Genomic DNA, 26,884 nt, shown 5'->3' with positions numbered 1-26,884 from the left:
GGGGGGCTCTTTGCCGGAGATCTTAATATATGGTGGTGCCGTGACCCCAAAGGTGACTAAAGAATCAACGGAGATCAGAAAAAATTGTGTGGTTAAAATTGACTCTCAAAAACGCCACTGGGACTGTAGATTTTATTGGACCCAATGAGCGGTCAGGGCCAAGATTAAAAATTAGAAACAGAAGAGTGAATCAAGAAGTTAAGATCAATCACTCTTGTAAATTAGAACATATCAAGGAGAGGAGTCTGGGAATTCTCCAAAAACTACCCCCTCATGGGTCAACATGTTTCGTATCCTGGTGGTCCAAACGGATCCAGTGATGCTTCATCAGGACCTTATGTGACTATATGTATCTCCTGAGTAATGAGGGTCACATATATTTGCAAGGAAGTAAATACAGATACCTCTCAACCAACAATTAGTGGGGAGGCGTAATAATCACTTACATGAATATGGAATAAATAATTCCTAACTCGTGCCCGTCCTAAAATTGAAGGCGAGCATCTTAGGAATACACGGACCAATAGTCCAGCGCTAAACAACGTTTGTTGCAGCAATGCTGGCCAGGCAGAGACCTACCCCGGTCCGTGGTTCCCGAAGAATTCAAACGTTGTTTAGCGCTGGACTATTGGTCCGTGTATTCCTAAGATGCTCGCCTTCAATTTTAGTAAAAATAAGTAGCAAAAAAAGGAACAAGCGTCTGAAAATCAGTCTGGCCAGTAAAGCTATTGGTACTGGTAAAGAATACAGTATCAGGCACTGATGGAGAATAGTCTAAGGCAGACAGCAGATCTGTCTGAGAGTCGAGAGAAAGTGAGTCTGTTTATTCTCACTACAGCATCTCCTCACTCATCTCACTGTTCTTTCCCTTGGACACTTTTATAATGGAATACAATGTCACAAGATTATGACTAATGTTTCAGAATGTTGTACAGTTAACCAATGAACAGGCAAGAACATCATGAGACAGGAATGGTTTCTGTGAAAATAGCAAGTTTAAACAAAGAGAGTTCTAAACACATTATACATTTTGTAGAAATTTATAAGCAGAAGAAATATCAACACATTTTCTCATTCACCTTGGTGTCTGAAGGAAAGAACATTCATGGAAGTTTTAAACGTATTTGCACTATATTTCCTCCACTCTCACACATCTTTACACAAGAACGCTAGTCATAAAGAAGCAAGGTTAAGATTAGTTTAGCAAGTTTTGAGATTTTAGTGCAGATCAAGTGGTTAATAATGAATAGAAAAAATAATTTTCTTTGTTAGCATAGGAAGTTTGCATCATGAAGAGCTCATGCAAATTCACGATAGAACCATTTGTGCTGTGCTAAAGCAGTTTGGAATTTGTTAATGTCAGCAAATTAAGCAAGTCAAGCAAATGTGGGTCATGCAAAGTTTAGAAAGGAATTTGCAGGTTTAAAATGCAGCATTCCAGTTAGGCCTAAATTCACTCATACAGGCTATTATTTAAATGGATTTCATTGTTATTGAAATCTCTAGCAATAATATATCTTTCTACAGAATCAACAACACCCTCCGTTTTCTACTGAAGAGTTGGCCCTAGGTAGTAAGATCCCAGGGCATGCAAAATGTGCCTCCGCTATTTTGTTACTGTCCTAAAAATTCTCTTGGTCCCTTTACCCCATGCCTTGATGGGGCTCCGAAAGTAAAGCTGTGTTCCAGGTGACTCCAAATGTATTTTGGCGATGTCATATCCAACATGGATGGGCTCACGTTAGGAGTTGTGTAGCATCACCTGGCAGCAATGAGGACCTATTGATGGGGAAAAAAATCAGTATCCAAACTAGCACCTGGAGGATATTCTTGATGTGGGTATCTGTGGGAAATATAGAATTCACCAGAAACATTGGTAAAGTTCAGTAAGTAAGTACCTGTATTATTGTGCGTCAGACCACCCTTTTGAAATTCACAGCATTAGTGTTTGCTGTTGGCCTTTCATTTGACTTGCCACTGATGCTCATCCAACTGTAAACATGCTGCAAATGCAACACAATCTGGAAAGCTCAGTTCAGCTCTCAGGACAAAGAAACAGATAAGCGCATGTCCTCATGGAGATTTGTCCAGCACCTCAATTTATTACTTCTCCGTTCCCTTGTATTCATAATAGCAGTATATAAATGTGAATTGCAATGCTTCCTTCCACAGATGTGAGTTGTCTGAATAAACATGTATTCATTGTCGCAGAGAAATCGAATATTAACAGCTACATTTATTTAGTTTTTAAGGTAGCCTTATTATTTGTTCCTGTTATTATTGAAGCACCCTACAGTATTTTGCATTTTTCCTGTGATAGTCTCATATAGTTTGCCATTTTAATTTGGTATCCAAATTACAGTGGGACAAATGGAGCAAGGCAAAAGTCCCTGAAAGTTAAAGGAGCATTGATGTTTGTAAAAATATAACCATTACGTGGAATTATAGTTATTACAACGTAGCCTTAGTATTCTGATATGACTTTTTGGGAACTGGAGGGATGCAACCAAACTAGGAGCACATAAAACAAAAAGAAAGTTATGGGGGATAAAAACGATTTTTTTGTAGATAATTGTAAATATGGTTTTAGGCAACAAGTACTGTTTGTTTTTATGAGCCATTGCAAGATACACCTGTTTCATCCTCGAGGCACCTCTTGCAATGCCTTAAATTTAACTTAAGATTTGTAAATAAAATGGCTTTTTTTTTTACCGTGTGGCATTTTAATTTATGGCCCACACCGTTTGTGCACAAATGCATTATCAAATGTGTAAGTGAAAACTGGTTAACTCTCTGCATTAGTTAGTCTCACAATGAATACAGAACTATAGTTCCCCTCCTCACAAATCATGAAAAAATATGAATTTACATTCAGGCTTATCAGAAAATTAAACAAATGCTATTGTTTTTCTAGGGTCCTGCCTCGCCGATATAGTTTTAATAATTTAAAAGTCGTTTTTCTAATTCCCCACATGTTCATTCTAAGGAGTTTTTGTGATCCATTAAACATACACTTGTTAAAAATTGTAGGATGATGTGAAAGTATATTAAAGAAAACTGAAAATCCAGACACCCCATACATTTAATTCCCTTTCCAATGTATTTTCGATGTACGTTATTGCCTTTGAAACGCAGTTCACGTCTATTTTTAAAACAGCCTGGGCGCTCTTTCCTGGTCACTTGTGATAAAAAACAAAGGTCTGCCAACTATATACATTTTGCATTGTGTGGCTTAACAAGGAACCGCATTGGAGCAGAAGCCAATCCCAAGAGTTTAGGTGTTGTAACTAATTAATCATCTTTATTTGCAAAACCATAATCACTGCCAGAAAGTGCATGCCACCCAATTTATAAAAGAGTTAGCTTGAATCTGAAGGATCTTTTTAGTTATGTTACTGGGCGCAAATTCCAAGGCTTTATACTGTTTCTAACAACACGGCTTGCTGGGGGTTAAAAAGATAACCGGCTCTAGCACACTTCTTATGAGCGAGAGGACTAATCTCTTCCCAGAAAACATTGGAGACATGAACTAAATTCGTGTTGACAGCTGTTGTTTTATCTTGCCACAAAATTCTTGCAAGGCAATTGAGTGCCTCATCTTTTCTGTTTGTTTACTTCTCGGAAAACGAATCTGTAAAAAAGTATAATGAAATATGTGATGTGAAGCAGCCTTAATTTCTCCGAGGTTACATGAAGTGTAGTTGATGTTTCTAAATGTCAGCAGTCTGCAGCAGAATACGACCACAGTAGTGTTTTTTTACTAATTTCTAATCAAACGATTAAATTCCTGGGATTTTTGATTATAACAACAGTTCAGTGGTGTAACAAAGTCCCTTGCAGCCCCTGCAGTGCGGGGGCCCCCGAGCTTTAGGGGGCCCACTGAGCACAGCACCCTAGCCTGGAAGCTCTTGAGGGAGTCTGGAGGTGGGGCACATCCATGTACTTTGCAGGGCACCCCTTCAAGTTTTGTTACGCCACTGCAACAGTTAATTTGAATCGTAGGCAAATATTAGAACAATTTTATGTTGGGAGCTCCATTAAATACAATGGAGTGCTCTGGGCTTCTAAATGCTAATAAAAGCCTGGAGCTCCAAGATTCCAATATTTGTCTCGCAGCAACAGTGGGAACAAAGGCCTCACAGAACCCCAGTGGATTTCAGTCCCCTCCGGGTCCTTGAGACCTTTGTTCTATTAATTAGAACATTTTGCCATCTAGGAGCGGAATGCTCTCATAGTGTTATAGCCCCTGTAGCCGGGCTATACTGGCCATTAAAGGCCCACTCCCTTGTTAAAGGCCCTTGCCTTCGGCTTAGGCCTTTAACACTGGAGTGGGCCTTCAGTGACCGGTATATCCTGCTACAGCTATATTACAGCACTGTGCTGAGATTTATACCGATTATTAAAGGCCCTTTGACCGAGCTATAGGCTCAATCTGCAGAAAAGGGCCTATAACTGGTTCAGGGCCTTTGACAACCAGTATAGTCCTCGGCAGACTTTATTACATGATTGGAAGGTTGGGAGCTCCATTGAAGACAACGAATTGGCTCAGGGTTAATCATAGCTCGTATAAGCCTTCTGCTCGAACATTCCAATGTTTGTCTTTCTCCCTTTTTAATTTAGAACATTTTACCCTCAATATGTGGAATTTTCTCACAGCCTTACAGCCTGGTGCCAAGGGTTATGCTAGTTGTTAAAGGCCCTGAACCACAGATCTGATAGTCTTCTACTTGCAGAATCCTTACATTTGAATTCTCCTCAGCTGTCAGACTAGCTACGGAATTTGTTTGTGAAGGGTACTCCTATATTGGCGCCACCCCAGCCCATGAGTTCTTTTCTTTCCGCACTAGCTAGTGCTGATCCCAAGAGAGCTACCTCTCAGTCATTTTTTTACTGCCTTTTTGCAAATTTTTGTCAGGTTTTTTTTTTATTTTCAACTCCTGGTGCGTTGAGGATGTCATCTAGGAAGACCGGGTTAAAGTCCTGTAGTTCCTGACATCAGTCAATATCCGTGACAGATCTTCACTTCATGTGTCTTTGGTGCCTGAAGTGTGACCATGACCCAAAGTCGTGCTTTGAGTGTTGGGCCATGCATCCAAAGGCTTTGAGAGAACCGGTCGATGAAGCTAAGGGCAGCCTAACATTCGACCCCGCACAAGTCGAGATCTCAGTCAAGAGGAAGGTCCCGGGATCGGTCGCGGAGTCCTCTTTTTCGTCTTCTCCTCATCCGTCAGCCAACAAAATGAGGAAGTGTCAACGTTCTAGTCCTCGCTCTGCGGAGCCCTTGCCTGGTCCGATTCTGTTCTTTCCCAGGTTCCTGGGAGCCAGAGCTACACCTGACCAGCTTAAAGAGTTTTTTGAGGCCATATGCCTCATTTATGGGCATTCTGACACCCCTGGAGCCCTTCAGGCCCTGCGGAGTCGGAAGGGCTCCCTTAAGGTTCTGCGCCGATGGCTTTGGCACCAATGGGCACCCATGGATCAAGTACAGGATCCAGACCAACGTTGGTCCTACCACTTCAACTATCCCGACGCTTGTGCATACACTCCTGGCGCCATCCCCATTCTTATTCCCAACTCAGATACGGAGCCGGATGGGCATCGTATGACCCCAACACTAGCAGGAGCCTTTCCTCCTATGTTGGATCCTGAGCCGTTTTCATAAGGGCTAGGTTACGGTGATGAATGGAAGGGGTCGCTGCACCCTTTAGAATGCAGACTTGGGTGAAGCCAGCGGACTAGATGCTTCTCCAGAAACTGGTATGCTTTCTCCCCTTACCATGGCTATGGAGGAGGAAGCGTCATATTCTATGGTGGTGAAAAGAGCAGCAGAGGTCCTGAACCTTGAGTTGCCTTCTGTGGCCATCTGGGCTAACCTACTGACAAAGGTGCCATGCTCCTATTTAATGAGGCCCTCATGGATGTCCTACTGGGAACCTGGTCCTAACACAGCACAGGGACTCCTGAGAATAGGAGAATTATTGCCCACCGCCATCACCCCGATCCAGGGGATCCAAGTTTTTCTTACGCAACACCCCACCCCTGAGAGTTTGGTTATCCAAGCCTCCACTTGCCAGTGTGCACTCCCTTCAACACCCCAGGATAGGGAATCCAAAAGACTGGATACACTTGGGAAGACGATTTTTCTTCCACCAGCGTAGCATTGCAGTCTGTGATCACTGCATGCTTTTTGGACCGTTACTCCCACATAAAGTGGAATACGGTTTAGCAAGTGCTGCCACGGGGCCCAGAGGAGGCCCAGGCTGTACTCTTTCAGGCTGTTGCCAGTGGTAGAATTGCAGCAAAGTTCACTCCATTGCGGACTGGACACGACCAACTCACTAGGCAGAGCAGTTTTGTTGATAGTGACTCTGAAGTGCCACACCTGGCTGAGGACATTTGGCTTTCCAGGGCATGTCATAGCTACTTTGATTGATATGCTGTTTGATGGCATCCATCTCTTTAGAGACGAGACAGAGTCAGTACACGAGCGCTTCAAGGATTCTCAAACTATGGCCAGGTCTTCGGCCTTTGCGGCAGTCCCTTATTCCCCTCAGTCTGCCTTTCATCCCTTTTGTGGCTATGGAAGGGGCCTCCAGCTGTGTCCATTACTGGCTAGTTAATATGCTGCACATATTGCCCAGCCTCTCTGTGGCTGAGGGCATGGGATCCACCAACCCTGTGGATCAAGGAGCCCGTGGTCCGGACAGTCCGCCCCCGCCCCCTCACCCCTCTGCAGCAGCCTCCAAGCCTTTCCAGTCTTGCACTCCCCCACCTGGGGCCAGTTTGAGGCAGGATCTGCCATCACCTGCTTCGCTGGCAATCCATCACCTTAGACGGGTGGGTTTTGTAGATAGTCCAGTAGGTCTACTCTCTCCCCTTCAAGACTACTCCTACATCCATGCCACCATCCTACCATCGGTTCATGGGGGATCACTTGTCCCTTCTCCACGAGGAAGTTACAGCTCTGTTGGCCAAGGGAGCTATGAAGAGGGTCCCCGTGCCAGAAGTAAGTTGTTGCTATTCCAGCTACTTTCTGGTAACCAAAAAGGACAAGAGCCCCCGCCCTATTCTAGATATTCAGTCCCTCAATTTCTTCCCCCGAGAAGTAGTTCAAAATGCTCCCTCTGGCTCATGTTCTATCTGCCCTGGACCCAGGAGGCTGGATGGTAGTGTTGAACTTGCAGAACGCTTTTTTCCATATTCCCGTCCTCCCTGCCCACAGATGTTATTTGCGGCTAACGGTAAGCCACAAGTACTTTCAGTGTAACGTGCTCCCCTTTGGCCTAACCAGTGCCTCTCGGGTGTTCACCAAGGTGATGGCTGTGGTTGCAGCTCATCTGCACAGCTCAGGGGTTACAGTCTTTCCCTATCTCAGAGACTGGCTGTGAAAGGCAGGCTCTCCCCAGGCTGTTGTCTACCACCTGCAGACTACAACAGACCTCCTGCATTCCCTAGGGTTCACTATAAATGTGCCAAAGTCACGCCTGACTCCCTCTCAGATGCTTCCTTTCATAGGACTTGTTCTGGACACTGCAGTTTCCAGTTTATCCTCCTGAACAGCAATTCTAGGATATTCAGGCTATGATACCGATGTTTCAGCCTCTATCCTCGGTTTCGGTGAGAATTACTCTGAGGCTGCTGAGCCTCATGGCCTCTAGCATTCTGCTGATGAAACATGCCAGATGGCATATGCAGGCTCTGAAGTGGGAGCTGAAGATCTAGTGGGAACAGCATCAGGGGAAAATCTCTCTGACAAGGTCCAAACCTCAGAGGGAACTGCCAAAGGTCTGCAGTGGTGGACAAACCACGACTAGGTCAGAGGCAAGTCCCACTCCCTTCCCCAACTAGATTTGACAGTAGCAACAGAAGTGCCAATCCTGCGATGGGGTGGCCATCCGAGAGAGGTGGAGATCAGAGAGATCCGGTCTCTGGCAGAATCTGGATTCCACATTAATCTGTTGGAGCTCTGTGCGATCGGGCTGGTATTGAAGACATTTCTTCCCTTAATCAGGAGAAAGATAATGCAGGTATTCGGGAACAATACCACTGCCATGTGGTACTGCAGGAAGCAGGGCAGGGTGGGGTCGTGAACCCTTTGTCAAGAGGCTTTGTGCCCTAGTGATTCACCATCTAGTGGGCTCTCTGAACGCCAGAGCAGAGAAGCTCAGCCAAAAATGTCTAGTAGATCATTAATGGCATCTCCATCCAGAGATGGCTCTTGGTCTCTTTCAGCAGTGGGAAGAGCCTCAATTAGATCTGGTTGCCCCCCCAGAGAACGTGCAGTGTCAGCAGTTTTACACATTGGAGTTTCCAAGGCAGCAGTCCATCTGAGCCGATTTTCATCTCAAGTGGAACTCAGGCCTCCTGTACACCTTTCTGCTCATACCACTTCTGCCCAGAATTCTCAAGACGATAAAGAACGACCCGCCACAAGTAATCGTCGTGGTCTGGACTGGGCATGTGGAGTCTGGAATCCAGAGCTGCTGAGCACGTCCATCGATCCTTTGATCAGACTGCCTCTTCGGGAAGATCCTCTTTTGCAGAAGCAAGGGAGGGTTCTATACCCAAACCTGTCCACTCTTTGCCTTCTTGCATGGAGATTGAACAATGAGAGTTGACAGCTTTTGACCTTGCTCCCGAAATCTGTAATGTAATCTTGGCAGCCAGGTGTCCCTCCACCTAAATGGTATAAGCCTGTCATTGGAAGAGATTTGTGGCATGGTGCACAGACACTTCTATTGACCCCCTTTATGCCCCTCTCTGTGAGGTCCTGTTGTTTATCCTTTCCCTGCTCCAGCGGGGCTCTGCTATGGGCACTCTAAAAGGTTATATGTCTGCTATTTCTGCTTTTTTGAGGTTACCTGACCAACCTTCCTTGTTTAAGTCCCCATTGTACATGTACATAGGTTCCTTAAAGGTCTTACACATCTTTTCCCTCTACCACCATTCATTATGCCCCAATGGGATCTGAGTTTAGTTTTCATATTTCTGATGTGCGGTCCTTTCGATCCTCTTCACAATTGTCCTCTCAGGCTTCTCACTTTGATACCAGCTTTCCTTGTGATCATTACATCTGCCCACAGGATGAGTGAGCTGCAGGCATTGTCATCTAAGCTGCCCTACCTTTCCACCTATCCTGGCAAAGTGATGCTTCACACTAGGGCTTCTTTACTGCCAAAAGTGGTTACGCCCTTTCATGTAGGCCAACCCTTCACCTTGCCTACTATTTATGCACCCCCACATCCTTATAAGGAAGAGGGGAGATTCCACTGCCTGACCCAAAAAGAGCGTTGGTGTTTTTCCTTAATTGTACAAAAGAGTTCCAGGTGGATGCTAAACTCTGTCAGTTATGTGGGTGCAAAGAAAGTTTAGGCATTGCAGAAGCGGACCATCTCCTGATGGGTCATACTCTGCATTAGGATCTGCTACGCACTGGCCAAAGGGCAACCACCTGAAGGTTTGTATGTTCATTCTACTCGAGCTACAGCTGCGACTACTGCATTAGCCCATGGAGTTCCAGTCCATGACATCTGTTACGTGGCAACATGGGCTTCTCTGCACACATTTACCAAACACTACTGCCTGTGACAGTCAGCCTGTTCAGACCTGCAGGGCTTTCTAACATAATCTTGGTTCGCAGATCCACCTACGGGGATGGTATTTCTTGGGTATCTATTCAAGCGTAAGGAACCTCAACCAGAAGTCTCTATCATATGAACACGGTGTTTACCTCGGTAATGCCTCATCTGGTAGAGACAATATCTAGTTGCAGATTCCTTACCGACCCTATCACCCTCCCCACTCTGTGAACTGAATTCTAGGGGCAGGGACTTCTCTTTCAGTGCCTTAGTTTTGACACACCAGTAGTCAGTGTCCGTCATGTCTCTCCGCTTCTGGCCTGGAAAGTCATGAAAAAAAACTGATGTCAACACACCAGGATGACACCTGTATAGGTACCACACGTCATATCTGGTGCGGACGCCGCCGACTTTGGACATGGAATTTATCATGCTGCCTAACAGTGTGCAGGGGGTACTGCTCACGTAAATTCTCCGGATCCAATATAGAAAGGTAAGTAATCTGCAAATAGATATTGTCTCTGCCAGATAAGCCATTACGGAAGGTAAGTAACTTGTTCTTATAGGCCTGAGCAGCACCTTCATTTAGCTTGTTTTCCATCATAACCCAGGTAATTTTCCATCATGATGATCCCCCTTCTGGAAGGGACACGGGCTCTGCTTTACAACAGATGTTTACATTGCACTGCTACAATCCTTTGTAGAGAATGAATAAAAGAAAATGGTGTGTGTATAATATTGTGTGCACGCCTGGTTTACTATTTCCTAGTTAGCTTTATTGAGGCAGGATGCTCATTGACGGTGCGCTTGTTAGCAACAAAATCTGCTGTTTCAGTTTTTCCTCTTCCTGCTTGAAAAAAGAAGAAAGAATCCTATATTGGCTCAGCTTTCCCCAGCCCCGTTTTTTTTCGAAAGGCACTTGGAAGTGATTGTCAGCTACATCAGTTGACAGAGTTGCCGGCATTAGTAGTAGTAACTGAAATTCAACATGATTTTTGCATGTGGTTTAATTGGTGTGTTTATAGGGACATACCAATTGTTAGAAAGCACAGCTAATCTCATGATGTCAGCTGACTATCTTGATTCAAGTAGTCAATGATACTTACATTAGATAGGTTTTTATCATTTGCAACTAAAGATACAAACGTATTGTACTCTTGCAACACAAAAGCAAAGACAATAGAACTACAAGCGGGCTTCACCATGCTTTTCACAACTTCCAGTGTTGCAAGCGAATTAATCATTCCACATGTCAGTAAGAATAACAAAGTCATCCACATTCTGTACCTCAATGATTTCAGGCTCAAAAAGGCAAGATAGGCTCTGACTTTGTCATCAGACTGAATAAAATCTTTTTGTTCTAAAGGAAGTAGCAGTTCCGCATTCTGATGTGAGTTATCAGTGTCTGGCAACATGGCTTCAAGTCATCTAAATCTGTCCTTGGAATACAGAAACAGTACGTGGACTTGAAAGGGCTCAGGAGAATTTAGCGAAGATTATACAACTGAAGAAAAATGCAGACTCTCTGCTGTGCCCTTATCTGTGATGAATTCACAAATCTCACAGAATTCCGTTTATTTGGCAGTGGTTCTAGAACAATTGTCACACATAGGGTGCTGCTATCAGTGTTAAATCACTGAAGTCATATGGATTGAGAAACCTTAAGCATCATGCAAACAACAACTATATTAAATGAGCCATGTCAATTCCACAGGAGAGTGGTAAGTGGGTGGTATGTAGCCATGGTGCATTTTGGGCACACTGTCACAAATATACTGCTGTGGTAGCTCAATGTCCTTTACAGACATCAATGTTCCCATTACAATTGCAACAAAATTCACACTGAAATGCAGTTTTACTATTAAAACTATATAGCGGACAATGTGCGAAATCAGGTTTCAGCGAATATTTACCATTTGCAAACACAGTGAATTGTCTTGATTTGTTTTGATTCGATCTTTGTTTCCATCACACTTCGGAAGTATAAAAAATATGCTTTACTAACAGCTGATGTGTTTTCAAATATTTATACATTTCATTCACAGGTATTTAAATGTTGTGTGTTAAAAAAAGAAAACTGACCGCCTTTCCTTTCTCACTCGCTGTATGCCAGCAAGATTGTCAGTTCACTTTCAGTGGCGTGCAGAAGGGTTGAGGCATTGCACGGGGGGTGGGTTGGAATAGGGAAATAAGAATTACATTAATAAAAATAAAAAAACACAATATGAGTACTGGTGAAGCATAATTTGAACGTCTCCCTTTCTGAAATTCAAACCAATAGGTTTGCACATCTTTTGAGAAAGTCTATGACCATTAGTATAACTCATAGCAACAAGAAACATTTCATAATGTTCCATTGAGAATGGCTGATTGCCAGCCTGGTTTTGCAGTATGTCCTTTCTCTAAAAAACATAATTTATTTTATAATACTCTGAATATAACTAAACGGTTATATGTTAACTTTTCAATATGCTTGAGGTACAGCTTTGTATGTTCGCTCAAAGTGCACTAGTGATGTGATAAGATGTAGTGCTAAATATTATCATGTTACTCAACTACTTTAAACATGCAACGATTTTTGCTTTCTTCCCGGGGTAATGTCTCCTTTACCAATACGTTTATTTTACAGTTTGAAAAATGGAACCGTTCCAGTAGCTGCTAAGTAAGCACCGTTGCTCCATTGTTCACATTTGTCCACATATGATTATCACATCAATTGCATGCCTACGTTTTTGATCACAAAGACACCCTCAGATTGCAAGCACACCTCCAAATTTGAAATCTGAGAGTACGGAAAATCTACTTGCCTTATAAGCGACCTGCAGAATACTGGGAGTATATTTTCCCAATAAATAATTTTTACACGTTTTCTTATTTTATGATAATATTCTGTGCACGAACATGAGTGATTAAAAGTGAAATAGTATAATACTGCAGCAGAATCAAATAAAGGCTATTGCAATCACAATCAAAGAGGGAGGGGGAGTCGATAGAATGTCCACTTTCTTGCATTGTGAGTTGGCAGATTCTGATTTATTGTTGCAAGTAACGTCAATATGTTCTATTTTCAGAGCCAGTGGAGCAGGACCAAAAATGACTATGTATGGCAATTTTATTTCCCTCTTAATGGAATGCTTCTCATTAATACTCCTTCAGTTTTTTGTACAAATCATATACTGAGTTCTCTTCATATCCTCCACTTTGTACTTGAAAAGGCTTTAGATGCTTGGAGGTGGCCAAGCTATGGTAATATTTGAAGGATACCGGTAAAGATTCAGTTCGTTTACAGTTAAATTGAGATATTCAACCTGTTTATTGCATGTGTCCTTTTCTCAGTTTCATGATACTGACAAAGAGTAAGCGATTTCAACAATTTGTTCTGCTTTGCTTTTAGTGGTAACTTTATGATTCATTCTACTTGGTGTATTCATTTTGACCTTCAAGATTAGTTCTTGTCACATTGGCAAGCATTTTTACAAGGGAATTTGGATATTGGGGGTAAAAGTATATCACACCTAATTGTTCAAATCCTGCATGAATATCCAGAAATACAATGTTTAGGTGGTGCATACATACTGACCTCAGCATTGCTGTGAAGTCACAGTTGTAATTTCCCTGCCTTATGAAAATCTACTTAGAGTGAAGAAGAATGTCTGCCAACTACATATGTGTCACCCACTTACACTGGGAAACAACTTTTCTGATGGATAGTAAAGATGTATCACCTTTAGAATATCCCCAGGTGCCAGTCTCGATCTAGAACATGTTAGTCAGCAGTGCTCCCTCATGCCAGCAGGTTGCATCATGCAACCCTACACTGGCTCAGGAAGTTACTGAGCAGAACCATATATGAGTGCCTCCACTGCATAATGACATCAGTTCCTTTCTTTACACACCTTCTGACTCAGATCCGGAGGAGGGGGATATTACTCCCCTCTCACTATACTGACAATGCACTATACTTAGATTTACAGAATGCAAATTGGTGAGATATCTCTCCTGAAACCTCTGTTTCCCTGCCAAGACAAGAGCCTTTTGTGGGGAGTAGGAGGATAGAGTGCCAGCAGGGATCTTGGTGAGGGAAAGATGAGATGCCCCATTTAGTTTGTACCATTGCAGTAGTGCGTGTGGTCTGTCCAGTCCTACGGAACCTAGGTTTGTCACCCTGATGTGTGATTGCTTTAATTGGTGACCCCATGATCCAGGAGAGGGGCATCGTAAAATGCAGGCCATCACTTGTGGGAGCACTGTAGTCAGTGACTCCATATGTCATAGGGGGGGCACTGTGAAATGCAGGAACTCACCTGTGGTGTGAGCACTGTAGTTGGTGATGTCTTATGCCAGATGGGGGCCACCATGAAGACAAGGTCATCACCTGTGAGGACTCTGGAGGAGACATACCAGTTGCCCTAGTTTGCATGCCAAGGATGCAGTCGAGAACAGTTACTGATTTATGATGGAGCCTTAAGAGGCCATCTGACACTGACCCAGGTGTGGTGAGAACTAGCCATCAGAACTGACCCGCTTCCTCGAGGAGAACAACACTCTGGACTCGTCCCAATCCGGATTCCGCAGTGCCCACAGCACTAAAACCACCCTTCTCTCTGCCACCGATGACATCAGGATCCTACTTGACAATGGAGAAACCGCAGCCCTCATCCTCCTAGATCTCTCGGCCGCCTTCAACACCGTCTGCCACCACACCCTACGCACATGCCTCAATGACGCAGGGAACTGCGACAGAGCCTTGAACTGGATCACCTCCTTCCTCACCGGCAGAACCCAGAGAGTCCACCTCCCTCCATTCCTCTCTGAAGCCTCCAAGTTCATCTGCGGCGTACCCCAAGGGTCATCCCTCAGCCTGACCCTCTTTAACGTTTACATGACACTGCTTGCAAACTTCATCTGATCACACGACTTCAACATCATCTCATACTCCGATGACACTCTGTGATCCTGTCCCTCACCAAGGACCACGCCACCACCAAAACCAACCTCCACGAAGAAATGAAGACCATCGCTGAATGGATGAAGAACAGCTGCCTGAAACTGAACTCTAACAAGACTGAGGTCCTCATCCTCGGCTCGACCCCTCCACCTGGGACGTCTCTTGGTGGCCTGCCACACTGGGAACCACACTGGGAACCGCACCAACACCCACCGACCACGCACGCAGCCTGGGGTTCAATATGGACTCAGCGCTATCAGTGACTCAGCAAGTCAACGCCATCTCTTCCTCCTGCTTCAACACACTACGCATGCTTCGGAAGGTCTACAGATGGATCCCACCAGAACCAGAAGGTCGGTCACCCAAGCCCTCATAAGCAGAAGACTGGACTACGGCAATGCCCTCTACGCAGGAACCACAGCCAGGACCTTGCCCTCCCCACCATTCCTCGCATCCACAGAACGACCTCCGGTGGCAGATCGTTCTCCTACCTCGCTGCCAAGATATGGAACACTTTTCCTATCCACCTGCGACAGACACAGGACCTACTAACTTTCAGGAGACACCTCAAGACCTGGCTGTTGGAGCAGTAGCAGCACACCCCACCCCCCATCAACGCCTTCAGACCCTCACAGGTGAGTAGTGTGCTCTACAAATGAAAGAGCATTAGTGAAGGAAGGTGTTAGACCTGTCATCTCTTGGCATGGTTTCCCCAGTCTTTTTGGCTTCTGACCTTCTGTTTTTATTGTGTGCTGAATTTTGTTTTTGCTGGTTTGAGGACTCTGGGCACTTTACCACTGCTGACCAGTGCTAAAGTGCAAGTGTTCCTTGTGTAAGTTGTATTGGTGATTGGATTCTCCATGATTGGCATATTTGATTTACTAGTAAGTCCCTAGTCTATTGCACCAAAGGTGCCCAGGGCCTGTAAATCAAATGCTACTAGTGGGCCTGCAGCACTGATTATGCCACCCACATGAGTAGCCCTGTAAACATGTCTCAGACCTGCCACTGCAGTGTCTGTGTGGGCACTTTGGAACTGCCAGTTCAACTGGGCAAGTGTACCCAGTTGCCAGGCCCAAACCTTCCCTTTTACTGTATGTAAGTCATCCCTAAGGTAGGCCCAAGGCAGCCCCATTGGCACTGTGCAGTATATTAAAAATGTAGGGCATGTACTGGTGTGTTTTACATGTCCTGATAGTGAAACACTGCTAAATTTGTTTTTCTCTATTTCAAGGCCTATCTCTCCCATAGGGTAACATAATGAATTTCTCAAAAAATGTCCCATTGGGAGCAGATAAAAATATGGGGTTTGGGGTATCTGAACTCACAATTTAAAAATACATCTTTTGGTGAAGTTGTTTTTTGAAGTGTAAGTTTGAAAAAGCAACTTCTGGGAAGTGAAAACAACAGTTGATGAATGGAATGCAGAACAAATAAAAAATTCAGCCCCAGTCACAGATCTGGGTTTAATCTATCAGATTTTTTGCTTGCCTTGCCATTCCAGTATGGACCCAGACGTATGCAAATCAGTCTTGACTCTGTTTCCCATGGGAACAGTCCAGCCTGAACATTTAGGAAGTGGGCATTTTCCTGATTAACCATTCTGTGCCTCTGCCGGTCTGTGGAATACATGTCTAGGTCAGGATGACAGTTGGGCGGTTTGTGAATTCACTCATGACAGTCACACAAAGGGAGCTGAGGTGTGCCCTGCATATCCTGATGGGTCTTCCTGGGTTAGAGTGGTGGTAGGAGCTGACACACCTGAATAGGGCTGTGCGTGTTCTCACATAAAGCAGTCTCTAACTCCCTGGAGTGTGTCTTGGGCCAGGGCTGGAAAGGCAGGGACTTGTGCACTACAAGGACTTTCCTTTGAAGCGTGCCTACTTCAAAGGCATAAATTAATATAAGTACTGGACTTCTGAGACCGCAACTTAAGAGCACTTCTGGACTGAGGACATTATGCCAGAAAGAAGAGCTGGATGATGTAGGAGGAACTGCCACTCTGCCTGTTGCTTTGTTGTGCTGGCCTGCTGCTTGCTGCTTCTGTTCTGGGAGTGAAAGGACTGGACTTTGCTTTCTACATCCTGCTTTCCAAAGATTCTCCAAGGGCTTGAACTGAGCTTGCCTCCTGTTAAGAAGTCTCCTGGACATCAAAGACTTCATCTGCAAGTGCCTGGACTCTGCTCCTGAAAGTCCTGACTTGCCAAGGGGTGCCAAATCCAGTCTCTGGGCCCTGGGAAGTGGAAATTTGTGTTTTGAGGAAGAAAACCCCTGCATTGTAATGGGGCAGCTAAAACACGACGCAGAAGAATCGATGCAGCACCTGCTTTGCAACTAAAGAATTGACACAGCACTTGTAGAATTGACGCAGCACCTGTAGAACTGACGAACCGCATAATCCACCATGGCTCTATCATCACCATGTGTCTGGACTTTCCCACGCATCATCCCTGGGCATCATTTTCTCATCGACCTTGCACCGCAGCAAGGAACAGTGGTTGCGTGACTGGAAACCAACGCATTATCTCTTCTGCAGAGGTAGAACCGACGCATCACCTTCCCTGCCAATAAGAAACTGAAGCATCACATCCCCTACCAGTAAGTAATCAACGCATTGCCTCTCCTGCGAGGAAAGAATCAATGCATCACCTCCCCTTTCAATAAAGAACTGACCTATCACCTCCCCTGTACAGTAAGGAACCAACGCATTGCTTGGTTTTCTGGCACCTCACCTCCTCTGTGCCCCATATCGTCTTTGTTTTTGATGCATCCCAGGTATTGTGTGTTAAAAAGAGACAACCATTGGTTCCTCTGGATTGAGACTCTTTGCAACTTTTTAAAAGTGATATCTTTGCTTGTGTATGTTGGATTTGGTGTGGAGTCCTTTTGTTGTGTTTTCACTGGGTTACTGTGTGTGTATGTGTACAAATACGTTACACATTGCCCCTGGAATAAGCCTGATTGCTTGTGCCAAGCTACCAAAGAGGTGAGCAGGGGTTATCTTAGCTGTGTGGCTCCCTTACCCTGACTAGAGTGAGGGTCTCATCTTAGACATGGTGCAAACCATTGACAATTAGAGACCTAATTTCTAACAGTAGGTAACTTTTTCATCTGGGTACTTTGTGTGTCATCACGTGTGTCGCCAGTCTTCCGGTGCTTACCTACCACAATAAGACGACCATTCCCCAGTTATAGGAAATACTTAATCATAGGTTCCCAAAAGAAAAAAGCACCAGACCTGACAATCATCATCATCAAAATTGCAACTCTTTAACTGATATCAATACTTCTCTTAGAAACTGCTAACTGCAGATTGCTCCCCTTCTGAATATTCTCCAGGCATCCGACTGGATCTGGAAACTTTTGACTAGTACCTCTTCTCACTAATAGGTGGCACTGTGCGACCCCACACTGCTTCTGTTCTGCTCTGGAAATGACATGCAGGGCCTACATAGGTGCTGCTCCAGCACACTGATGTCAGTTCCTTTCTTTCTGCACCACCAGACGCAGGTCCGGAGCTGCCTCCTATGGCTTTGAGACAATTTTTCTAGCTAAATTTTACAGTGTGTAAGGAAATGTCACCACCCAAGATTACTCTAAGACCTACAGTGACAGTGCGCTGATGAACCCAATGTCCATACAAGATTGCAGGGCGAAGCTATGTGTCGCTAAACTTTGGTAGACTCCATACGTCATGACTGGTCCTAGTCCAAGGGTTAGTCTCTTTCCTGTTCCTAGTGTAGAAGTTGCAGAAGTCGATCCCAAGTTTGCTCGGCATCCCACTCCAAATCTTCAGGTAAGTCAAAGAAAAATGATGAAATTCTGAGGTGGATTCTGACCCTTCCCACCACTCATACCCTTAAGAAGGCACCCAAGCATCTCCATGCCTCTTGACTTTGCTCTGCCATCAGTCAAACACTGTAGCCTGTCCTGCTACTTGTCTCAGCACAACTGGAGTATCCCAGCCTGTCTGGAACACTGAGGTAGAACAAAGAGTTCTGCATGGCCATGCCCAGACACTTCAGATCTCTTCCAACTCCCTCTGGTCGGCCTGCCAGCCCACTGGAGTTGAGAGGGCCCCCTCCTCCCATACTGCTGGGCCTACATCCTCTGGGCCAGTTGATGACCCCCCCACAACCCCTGACCAGGCTCTCTCTGGCACAGATGTCAGCTCTGCTTCCGGCTCCATGGCCCATGCTTGTTCCCACACCATGAAGACCTCAGAGGATGCCGTGCTCAGTTTCTGGTGAACCACAGTCTTCTGCCTCAGACCTGCTTGTGTCCCTCTCTGCAAGACAGGTCCCACACTTTATATTCCTTGTTCTGGGCCAACCCTGCCATGAGGAAAACTGTTATGACCACCTCCATGATGCCAGTGGCCTTCACACCTCTCCTGATTGCGGACTCATTTTGACACCTGGTCCTGCCACTGAGCAAAGTGCCTTTCCTACATTGTCATGCAGAGAGCAACCAAGTTTCTTGACCTTAAGATTTTAATGATGCACTGACCATTTCTAAGGGACCTGGGCCAAACCTAGTGTACCCAGTCCAACAAGTTGCCAAATTGCGATATGCCACCATCCTGCCGTAGGTGACCCCCACATTTTTTTCTCTGCACCCTGCTCTTGAAAGGTTAGTGGTACAAGCTTCCACTACTCTGACAAACCTTAAGAGTTCCCAGGCTACTGCCTGAATAGGCAGTTCATGATAGTGGAGACCTTCAGAAAAAGTGTATTTTCCTCTATCTGTTTAGCCCTGCTCTCCGTTAATGCTAGTTGTCTGCTAGTACCCCCCCAGGTATACCAGAGGACCTTCCTCCTATAGTGAACCAGGCCCTTCAGAATGGCTGTGACATTGCTAAATTTACAGTCCTGTATTATGGACATTCCGTATGACAGGACCTGTGTTTTGGGGGTTTTGCTTCATAAAGAGCAGGGTCACAGCACCCCCCTTGGGCCTATCTACCCCACTATACCAACTGCATCAATCTTTTTGCTCCTTTCACAGCTTTGGCAGAAGTACAGGCAGCTGCTTCAACCTCAACAAGGTACACAGCCTTTTATGACAAATGCCCTCACTGGCCACATGGTCAGGGGACCTCTACCAGTCAGCCCACTTCCCCCCCTCCTCCTGTAGCCCCACCTGCCAGGCCCCTGTAGCATGCCCTTAGTGGGGAACAGACACACGGTTGGCTGAAGGATCCTATAGCTCATACCAACTTGGCAGACTGTAATATCAGACAGATGGGCCCTGTGCATTATACAGAAGGGGAATGCCATACCCATTGTGACTGCTCCGCTGCACCTTCCACCATCCCCTGCACAGCTAATGGAGGACCGTCTGTTTGTTTTATGACCGAAAGTGAATGTGTCCTTAGGCAAGACGGGCCATTAGGAGAGTGCTGGCATCAGAAATGGGTTGTGGTTGTTACTCCAGCTACTTCCTGGTGCCAAAGAAGGATGGAGGCCTTCATCCTATTTTAGACATGTCCCTCTCAACGCCTTCCTCTGGAAGTACAAATTCAGGATGCTTACCCTTGTCCAGGTCTTGGCTACCCTCGACCCCGGAGACTGGATGATGGCATTGGATCTACGCTATTTACATATAAACTTCCTGCAGGTCCACAGAAGCTGTATGTGACTTGTGGTGGGGCAGGAACATTTTCAGTTTGCTGAGCTCCCCTGAGCTCTCCTTTGGTCTCACCAGTGCCCCTCAGTGTTTGCAAAAGTGATGGTGATAATAGCAGCACATCCTCATAGCGCAGCGGTCCAAGTCTTCCCCTTTCTCTGTGGTTTTAGCAACCATCTCAAGACTACAGCAAACCTCCTGTCTTCTTAGGGGTGCACTGTCAGTGTGCCAAAGTCACACCTGACTCCTCAGACACTGCCCTTTAACAACGTGATTCTTGACACAGTTTGGTTTTGTGCCTGGAGAGGAGTGTCCAGGGCATTCAGTCTTTGATCCCAGTGAGTGATGTTGACTCTGAGGCTTGTGTGACCTTCTTCATCCTGCCAGTCGTGCATGCTAGGTGGGCTTTGTAGTGAGATCTGAAGCCTCAGTGGGCCGAACATCCAGGGGACCTCTCCAACCACATCCAAATTTTACAGGCGATTGCAAAAGCTCTGCAGTGATGGTTTCTGGAGTGTAATTGGGTCAGCTGCAGATCCCTTTATACCCCACACAGCTGACAATGATGCCCGATGCGTCACTGTTGGCCTGGGGCAGCCACTTGAGAGAGGTGGAGATCAGAGGCTCCATAACAATCTCCTGGAGCCAACGGCCATCCAATGTTGTTAAAAGCCTTCCTTCTGTCCATCACTTTACTGACAACACCACCGCCATATGGTATGGCAACAAGCAGGATGTACAGGGGTCCTGCGCTGTGTGCCAGGAGACAATTTGCCTCTGGAATTTGCTGGACCATTAAGGGATTTTCTTGGTGGTGAGTCACCTGGCAGGACCTTGGAATGGCAGGGTGGATAAGCTGAGCCATTGACAGAAAGTGGGTCACGAGTTTCAGTTGCACCCAGATGTTTGTGCAAGGTCTCTTCTGCCCATGGGTAGACCCCTCACTCGCTCTGTTTGCCACCATCAAGAATGTGAAACATTCGCAATGGATGGGCATTACAATTTCGAAGATGTCTCTCACTTGGAGTCATGTTACACAAAGAGTGAAGCTTGGTACTACTGTATGCCTTTCTGCCAATACAACTCTTGCCCTGAGCTCTGAGGACCAGGACCAACTAGGCCCAAGTAATCCTTGTGGTCCCAGCTTGAGGACAGAGAGTATATTCAGAACACTTGGACTTCAGCATTTGTCCTTCGATCAGGCTTCCCTTCCAGTAGGACCTGCTGTTGCAGCACCAGAGCAAGGTTCTGCACCCAGGCCTTCACAGACTTCACCTCCTTGCTCAAAGATTAAGCAGTAACAGCTTAACACCTTTGACCTTCCTCTGAAGGTGGTTGATATCATCTTGGCAGCCAGGCATCCCTGGACAAAAACTGTATATGCCTGTCATTCGGACATGTTTGTGGAGTGGTTCAATACACTTCCACTTGATTGCCTCCAGGCTGAGTTAAATAATGTTTTGTCACTCGCCCAGCAAGGCTTTGCTCTTGGCACAGCTGAAGGGTACCTTATGACTTTTTCAGCTCTTTTGCCCTTGTATTTTGATCACCTGGTGTGATGCTTTTTTTTTTTTTAAAGGCCAGCAACATCTGTTTCTTTCCCCTCCTTTTGTCATGCCGCAGTAACCTTTACTTGGTCCTCACATGTTTGATGTTGAATCCCTTCAAGTCACTTCACAGCTGTCCATTGTGGCTTCTCATTCTCAATGCTGTGTCGTCACCATCACATCATTGCAGCGAGTGCTGAGATTCTGGCTCTCTGTTAAACTGTCGTACACACAGACAAACTGGCTCTGTGGACACAGCATCCTTCTTTCAGAAAGTTGTGATGTCATTCCACATCAGTCAAACCATCACCCTGCTGATGTTCTGTGCTCCACCTTACCCCTCAAAGGAGGAGCAGAGACTTCATTGTTTGGACCCCAAAAGAGCCCTGAGCTTTCACACTGGTCGTACCGGAGAACACTGGGTGGACAATCAGCTATTTGTGGGGTTTTTGGAGCAGAAAACGTCAGTGCCGTGCAGAAGTGGACCACCTTCATTGGCGTTTCTGTCCCGGATATGTGCTAGCTAGCTATGTACTGTAGGAAAGTGATTCTTTTTGCATAGTTCCACCATTTATTCTCTTTCTTTTTACTTAAGAACTTCAATAATTTCACCCAAAGTAGTGAGAAAACTCTATACAACATCCTACTGCATTTTTTCCTTTTAAAACAAGGTTGTTAACAAATTGCCTTATCTGACTTTTAGGTGGGTCCACACTGAAAATGTGCAAAATACACGCAGGAAGCAAAATGTTGACTACTTAAATGGGCTGCAAGTGTTTGTACACCCATATGTGGATTTTTTAAATAAAGCTCTGTCGCTATGCAGGATACCTTGCAGTGCAAGCATGTCAGAATAAAACCATTTTTGTGTGGTTTAAAAAAAAAAAAAAAAAAAAGATGCCCTCCGTAAACAAGGTATTATTGTGCCGTTTTGTTCTGGAGCTTGGCACCGGCACATGTTTCTAAACACTTAATTATGACAGTGTACCTTGTGGTGGCAATCTATGTTTTTTTATTATTACACCAGCAGTGTTTTACATTTAAAAGTACTTTTAAAACCATAATACAACTAGCTTGTCTAGTCTGTTTTATAGTTTGAGATGACCCGGAAGAGTCCAAAATGTCACACTTTTATTAGTATGATGGCAAGTACGTCAGTGAGCTGCAGTTGCCTCCTAAGCTTACTTTTTTTAAAAACAAATTAAACACTTTCTGTAAGATGTGCCTTAAAGTTCACTAAGGCCAAGGTGCATAATGTTCAGAAGTGAAATGTGCAATTTGTGCTACCTTTATGTGTTTTAATAATAAGAGCCCACAAGATGGCTTACTGCATAGGCTGATAGCAGTTTGTCATTGACGACCTGGCAATATGTTTTGTTTAGTGTGTGTGCATGTGTCGATCAGTCTTTGACCAGAAAATGACTCCATCTTTGCACCACTGGATTAAAAATCAAATAGCACAGTTATATTCTTTTGGGTATCTTAACTCTGCAGTACTAATGTTGCAAATGCGATTTTTAGAGAGGTTGTACTTTGAATATTGATACCTCATGAACTAAGTATTAACTGTCCGGTTTAAGACATCCACATCGCTCCTGCAGGGATTGTAATTAACCTTTAGCCTTGCTTTTACCCCAGAGCTCTGACCTACAAAGGTTTGACTTACTTTAATAAAAGGGCTCTGCTGAAACAATAATGGCCTTTTGGAAGAAAAGAGGTGTGTTACACTGGGCATCTGTTACCCAAAGGTAGACAGGATGGCCTGACGTTACCTTTCATCTCAAGACTAGGTTGAGTGGAAAATGTCAAACAGTGGATATTTTGTGAAGACAAGCTGACTGCTGTAGGAGAATGCCTGTTTGCCTACGGACGGACTGAGGATTTGAATCCTCCTTTCTCTCAAAGGAAAGTTCTGAAGTTTGTTCTCAACGGTCAAGGAAGCTGGCCTCCTCAGGTCTAGCAGTCCATTACGAAATCGACTTTGTCTGGAGTCCCTACCGAGGACGAAATTTGACAGTTTGAAACTGGAGAGGCCACCGCTCTTCACTCGGTCCTTGTAAGGCAGAGACTGCATAAGCAACCGACAGGTCAGAGTGAACTAGACCAGTGGTTCCCAGCCTGTGGTCCGGGGACACCTCGGGGTCCGCAAAGCCTTCTCAGGGGGTCCGCGAGAGCCTAGAAAATTAAAAAAATATTAACAAATATTGACCAATTTGGTTCCCAGCTTCCAGTAATGACTCAGGCGGGTGTCCCTGGATTCCCATGATGATTCAGTGGGGGGTCCCTGGGTTCCATTAATGTTTAAGTGGGAGTCCACAGAAATCAAAAGGTTGGGTACCACTGACTAGACTTTTGGCTGTGGTTCTGCAGTTAGTGCTTAAGGAGCCTTCCGCTGATCTCAAATATGTGCCTGGTGTCTAAAAAAGCCAATTCCTGGGAGATGGTGACATGGGAAGTAGAAGTCCCTGAGTATTTTCAACTGTGGCCTTTAGAACACAGACTCTTTCTGCAAGTGAGTTAGGTTGTTCTTTGGGTAGAGTACATTTTTCTTAAAAATCATATCCCTAAAACGTCTTTACGGAGGGCTTTGATAAGGTTCAGTGCTAAAAATTTTTTATAGCAGGTCAAACCTTTAGTGGTTATTTTTGGAAAAGCACAACCAAGACACATTTGCACAGAACGCTATGCCTAGGAAAGTCAATTAACAGTCAAGGAAGTCTTTAAATTAGCTGTTTTGCATTTCTCCTGATACACACAAGAGATTTGTCTTATGTTTGAAAACTGAGGTATTATCTTTTTAATTAACTTGGTTTGGAAATCTCATTATGTTCACTTATTATCTTAAGTATTGTGTTGAATGCTGCTGTTCAAACCTCATAAGCATTTTCTGAGAGAAGCCTGCCACAGCCATTAAGTGTTACACCGGGATTTCTCACATATGCCTCAACAGTCACCTTTCCATGTTTGTCTGTAACAAAGTTTCTGGAAGCAGTCATCACTCTGAAAACCGCAAAAACAGAAACTCAGATTTTTTAGGATACGCCATTTATTGAATGTATGTAACAACTTGACATTTCTGGCATCTAAGTCTCCAGGAAATGGGAAAGATATGAGTGTGGTGTCCAACTACCTCACCCCAGTTTGTGTGCTCCTCAATATACATAAATCAAGCAGAATAGACACTTCTCACCACTTTGACTTTATCTGCAGTTTAGGTTCCCAAATGAAGAATTCACTTCTAAAGCCGCCCTGGGAAATAAAGAGGATTATACTTTACATATTACCGACGCTACAAGAGCAGTTAATTTAAACCGGATACTAGAGATTCTGCCCTTCACTATTTCTTCATTTGAGCCTTGACTACCATTTAATACATTTTATTGGGGCCCATTTCGACAACGTGGAAACGGCAAAATTCGACACCAGCGGAAGATAGCTTACATACATCAGACAGTACTTCTGGGTTAAAATGTATTTATCTTAGGGAGTCTGGCACTGTGTGCAATAAATGTTAAAGAGAATGATGAAGACACTGGTGACAAAATAACACTGCTATACTCATTTCTGGTCAATGAATATTTCAGTAATAATACTGAAGCATGCCTTGAGGCTCCCACCCTCATGGACGTGCTCTTCCATGGGCGGATGCTACTTGCTAAAAAACAGATTCACGTCTGAAATGCTTACAAGTAGAGTGTGGTTTAGTCTCTTTGTTTAGTACTAACCTCACATGGCAAGCAATTCTGCCAGCAGTATCACAGAGAAATATTTCCTGTTCTTTGGTCTCCTTTTGGGATGCCCTCAGCACCAACAGTATGTTCCTAGCTGACTGCGGTGTAGGTGCACAGATGGGAAAGTGTGAGGTCCATTGTTCAGTGTAATTGTCTACTAGTATCATCTCTGTAACATCTGCAAAGTGTATATGTGCTTTCTTAGATTGACAGTGTCCAGTATATACCTTACCGTGTATGCAGTACTGCAAATTAAAACATTGCAGACTTGATTATGAGTATGTTGATGTTTTTGACTCCTGTGTAAACCTGCGTTTGTGCAAGGGTCTGAATTACAAGTTAGGTGGTATTTAGCGCACCCGTAATTAGCAGGTTTGTTAAATACCTAAACTTTAATTAAATTTCAGCAGGTCAAACCAGACTAAATTTAAAAGGGGTAAAATTGTGATATTTACTTTACCATGCGGAGTGCTTTAAATACCAAAATTTCAATGTTATTCGCCCAAAACTCGCAGTAGGCGCTATTTATCACACCTGATAAATAACATATCCTGGGGTATCTTCATTTATGGGTTGCAATAAATAGCACCTTGATTCCAATTAACTCTGAGTCAGAGCCTAAGGGGTGTCTTTGTAGTTTGTGAAACCAATACAGTGGATCCATTAGCGACACTGTCAAGGTTTTTCAGTCTCTCAAGTGGTGGTCATTATTCCATTCCGTCCTATTGTGGTGGTTGTGACTACAACTATTACTACTATTTACATCTCTTTAATGTCAAACTAACTGGCAGAGCTGAAGAAATCAAAGTAGATGACTTGAGGAGAGTGTTGAGGATAAGTCTTGAGTTGAAGTTAATATCAAGGTTGTTTGGAAGGTGTTAAAAGTTTAGGCTGTCCATTCGCCGACCTCTCCGTCACCCCTCTCAATAGCAAATGTCAGATTTTTTCATACAGTTGTAAAAAAATGGGATGGGAGATGCTTCTTGGATCAACTGGATCTTTGCCTCATTCCTTCCTGGTAATTCGAATTCTTCCCAAAGGTCCCCGAAAGACAGGTTTGGATGAATTGCAGATTTATTTTTACGTTTATTTTTATAAAAAGAAAACTCAGCATTGCATGGCATATTGCTACGAAATGTAGGTGTAACGTTATAAGCAGTCATACATATTAAACTAAATATTTAAATCAAAGGCTTTAAAAATTATATTATTTAAATTAAATGTCACCTTAACATTTTCCTTTTTATAATTTTAATTAAATTAGCTTTGATCTATTATATTTACCATAATGGTGTAGGGGCAATCTGTAGTGGCCACACCAATGTAGTCATCCATCCCTGTAGTAACCCAATTGTGTAGTGGGGGAAAACCTCTACCACAGCCATCAGTGCTTTCAAGTATAACTATGAAGTAAAAAATTGTTAGCCGCTGCCCTCCTTCCCTCTAAAAAAA

At 44.4% G+C, this 26,884-nt stretch overlaps 1 protein-coding gene across 7 annotated transcripts in view; it reads left to right on the top strand.

Moving 5' to 3' along the window:
• The window catches only part of MYO6 (myosin VI), an 892,076-nt gene that overhangs the window by 763,453 nt on the left and 101,739 nt on the right, over positions 1-26,884 (top strand). For 3 of the 7 annotated variants that reach the window (XM_069235648.1, XM_069235646.1, XM_069235647.1), the window contains exons 29-30: positions 12,208-12,240; positions 12,650-12,679. The exons of 2 other annotated variants lie outside the window; for them this stretch is intronic. In XM_069235648.1, the coding sequence (XP_069091749.1) occupies positions 12,208-12,240; positions 12,650-12,679 (63 nt within the window). The remainder of the gene's footprint in view (positions 1-12,207; positions 12,241-12,649; positions 12,680-26,884) is intronic. 2 more of the 7 variants (XM_069235650.1, XM_069235649.1) reach the window with 1 other exon arrangement.

Source organism: Pleurodeles waltl, chromosome 5 (genome assembly GCF_031143425.1).
Source record: "Pleurodeles waltl isolate 20211129_DDA chromosome 5, aPleWal1.hap1.20221129, whole genome shotgun sequence".
Lineage (NCBI taxonomy): Eukaryota > Metazoa > Chordata > Amphibia > Caudata > Salamandridae > Pleurodeles > Pleurodeles waltl.
This window is presented reverse-complemented; position numbering and strand designations above follow the sequence as displayed.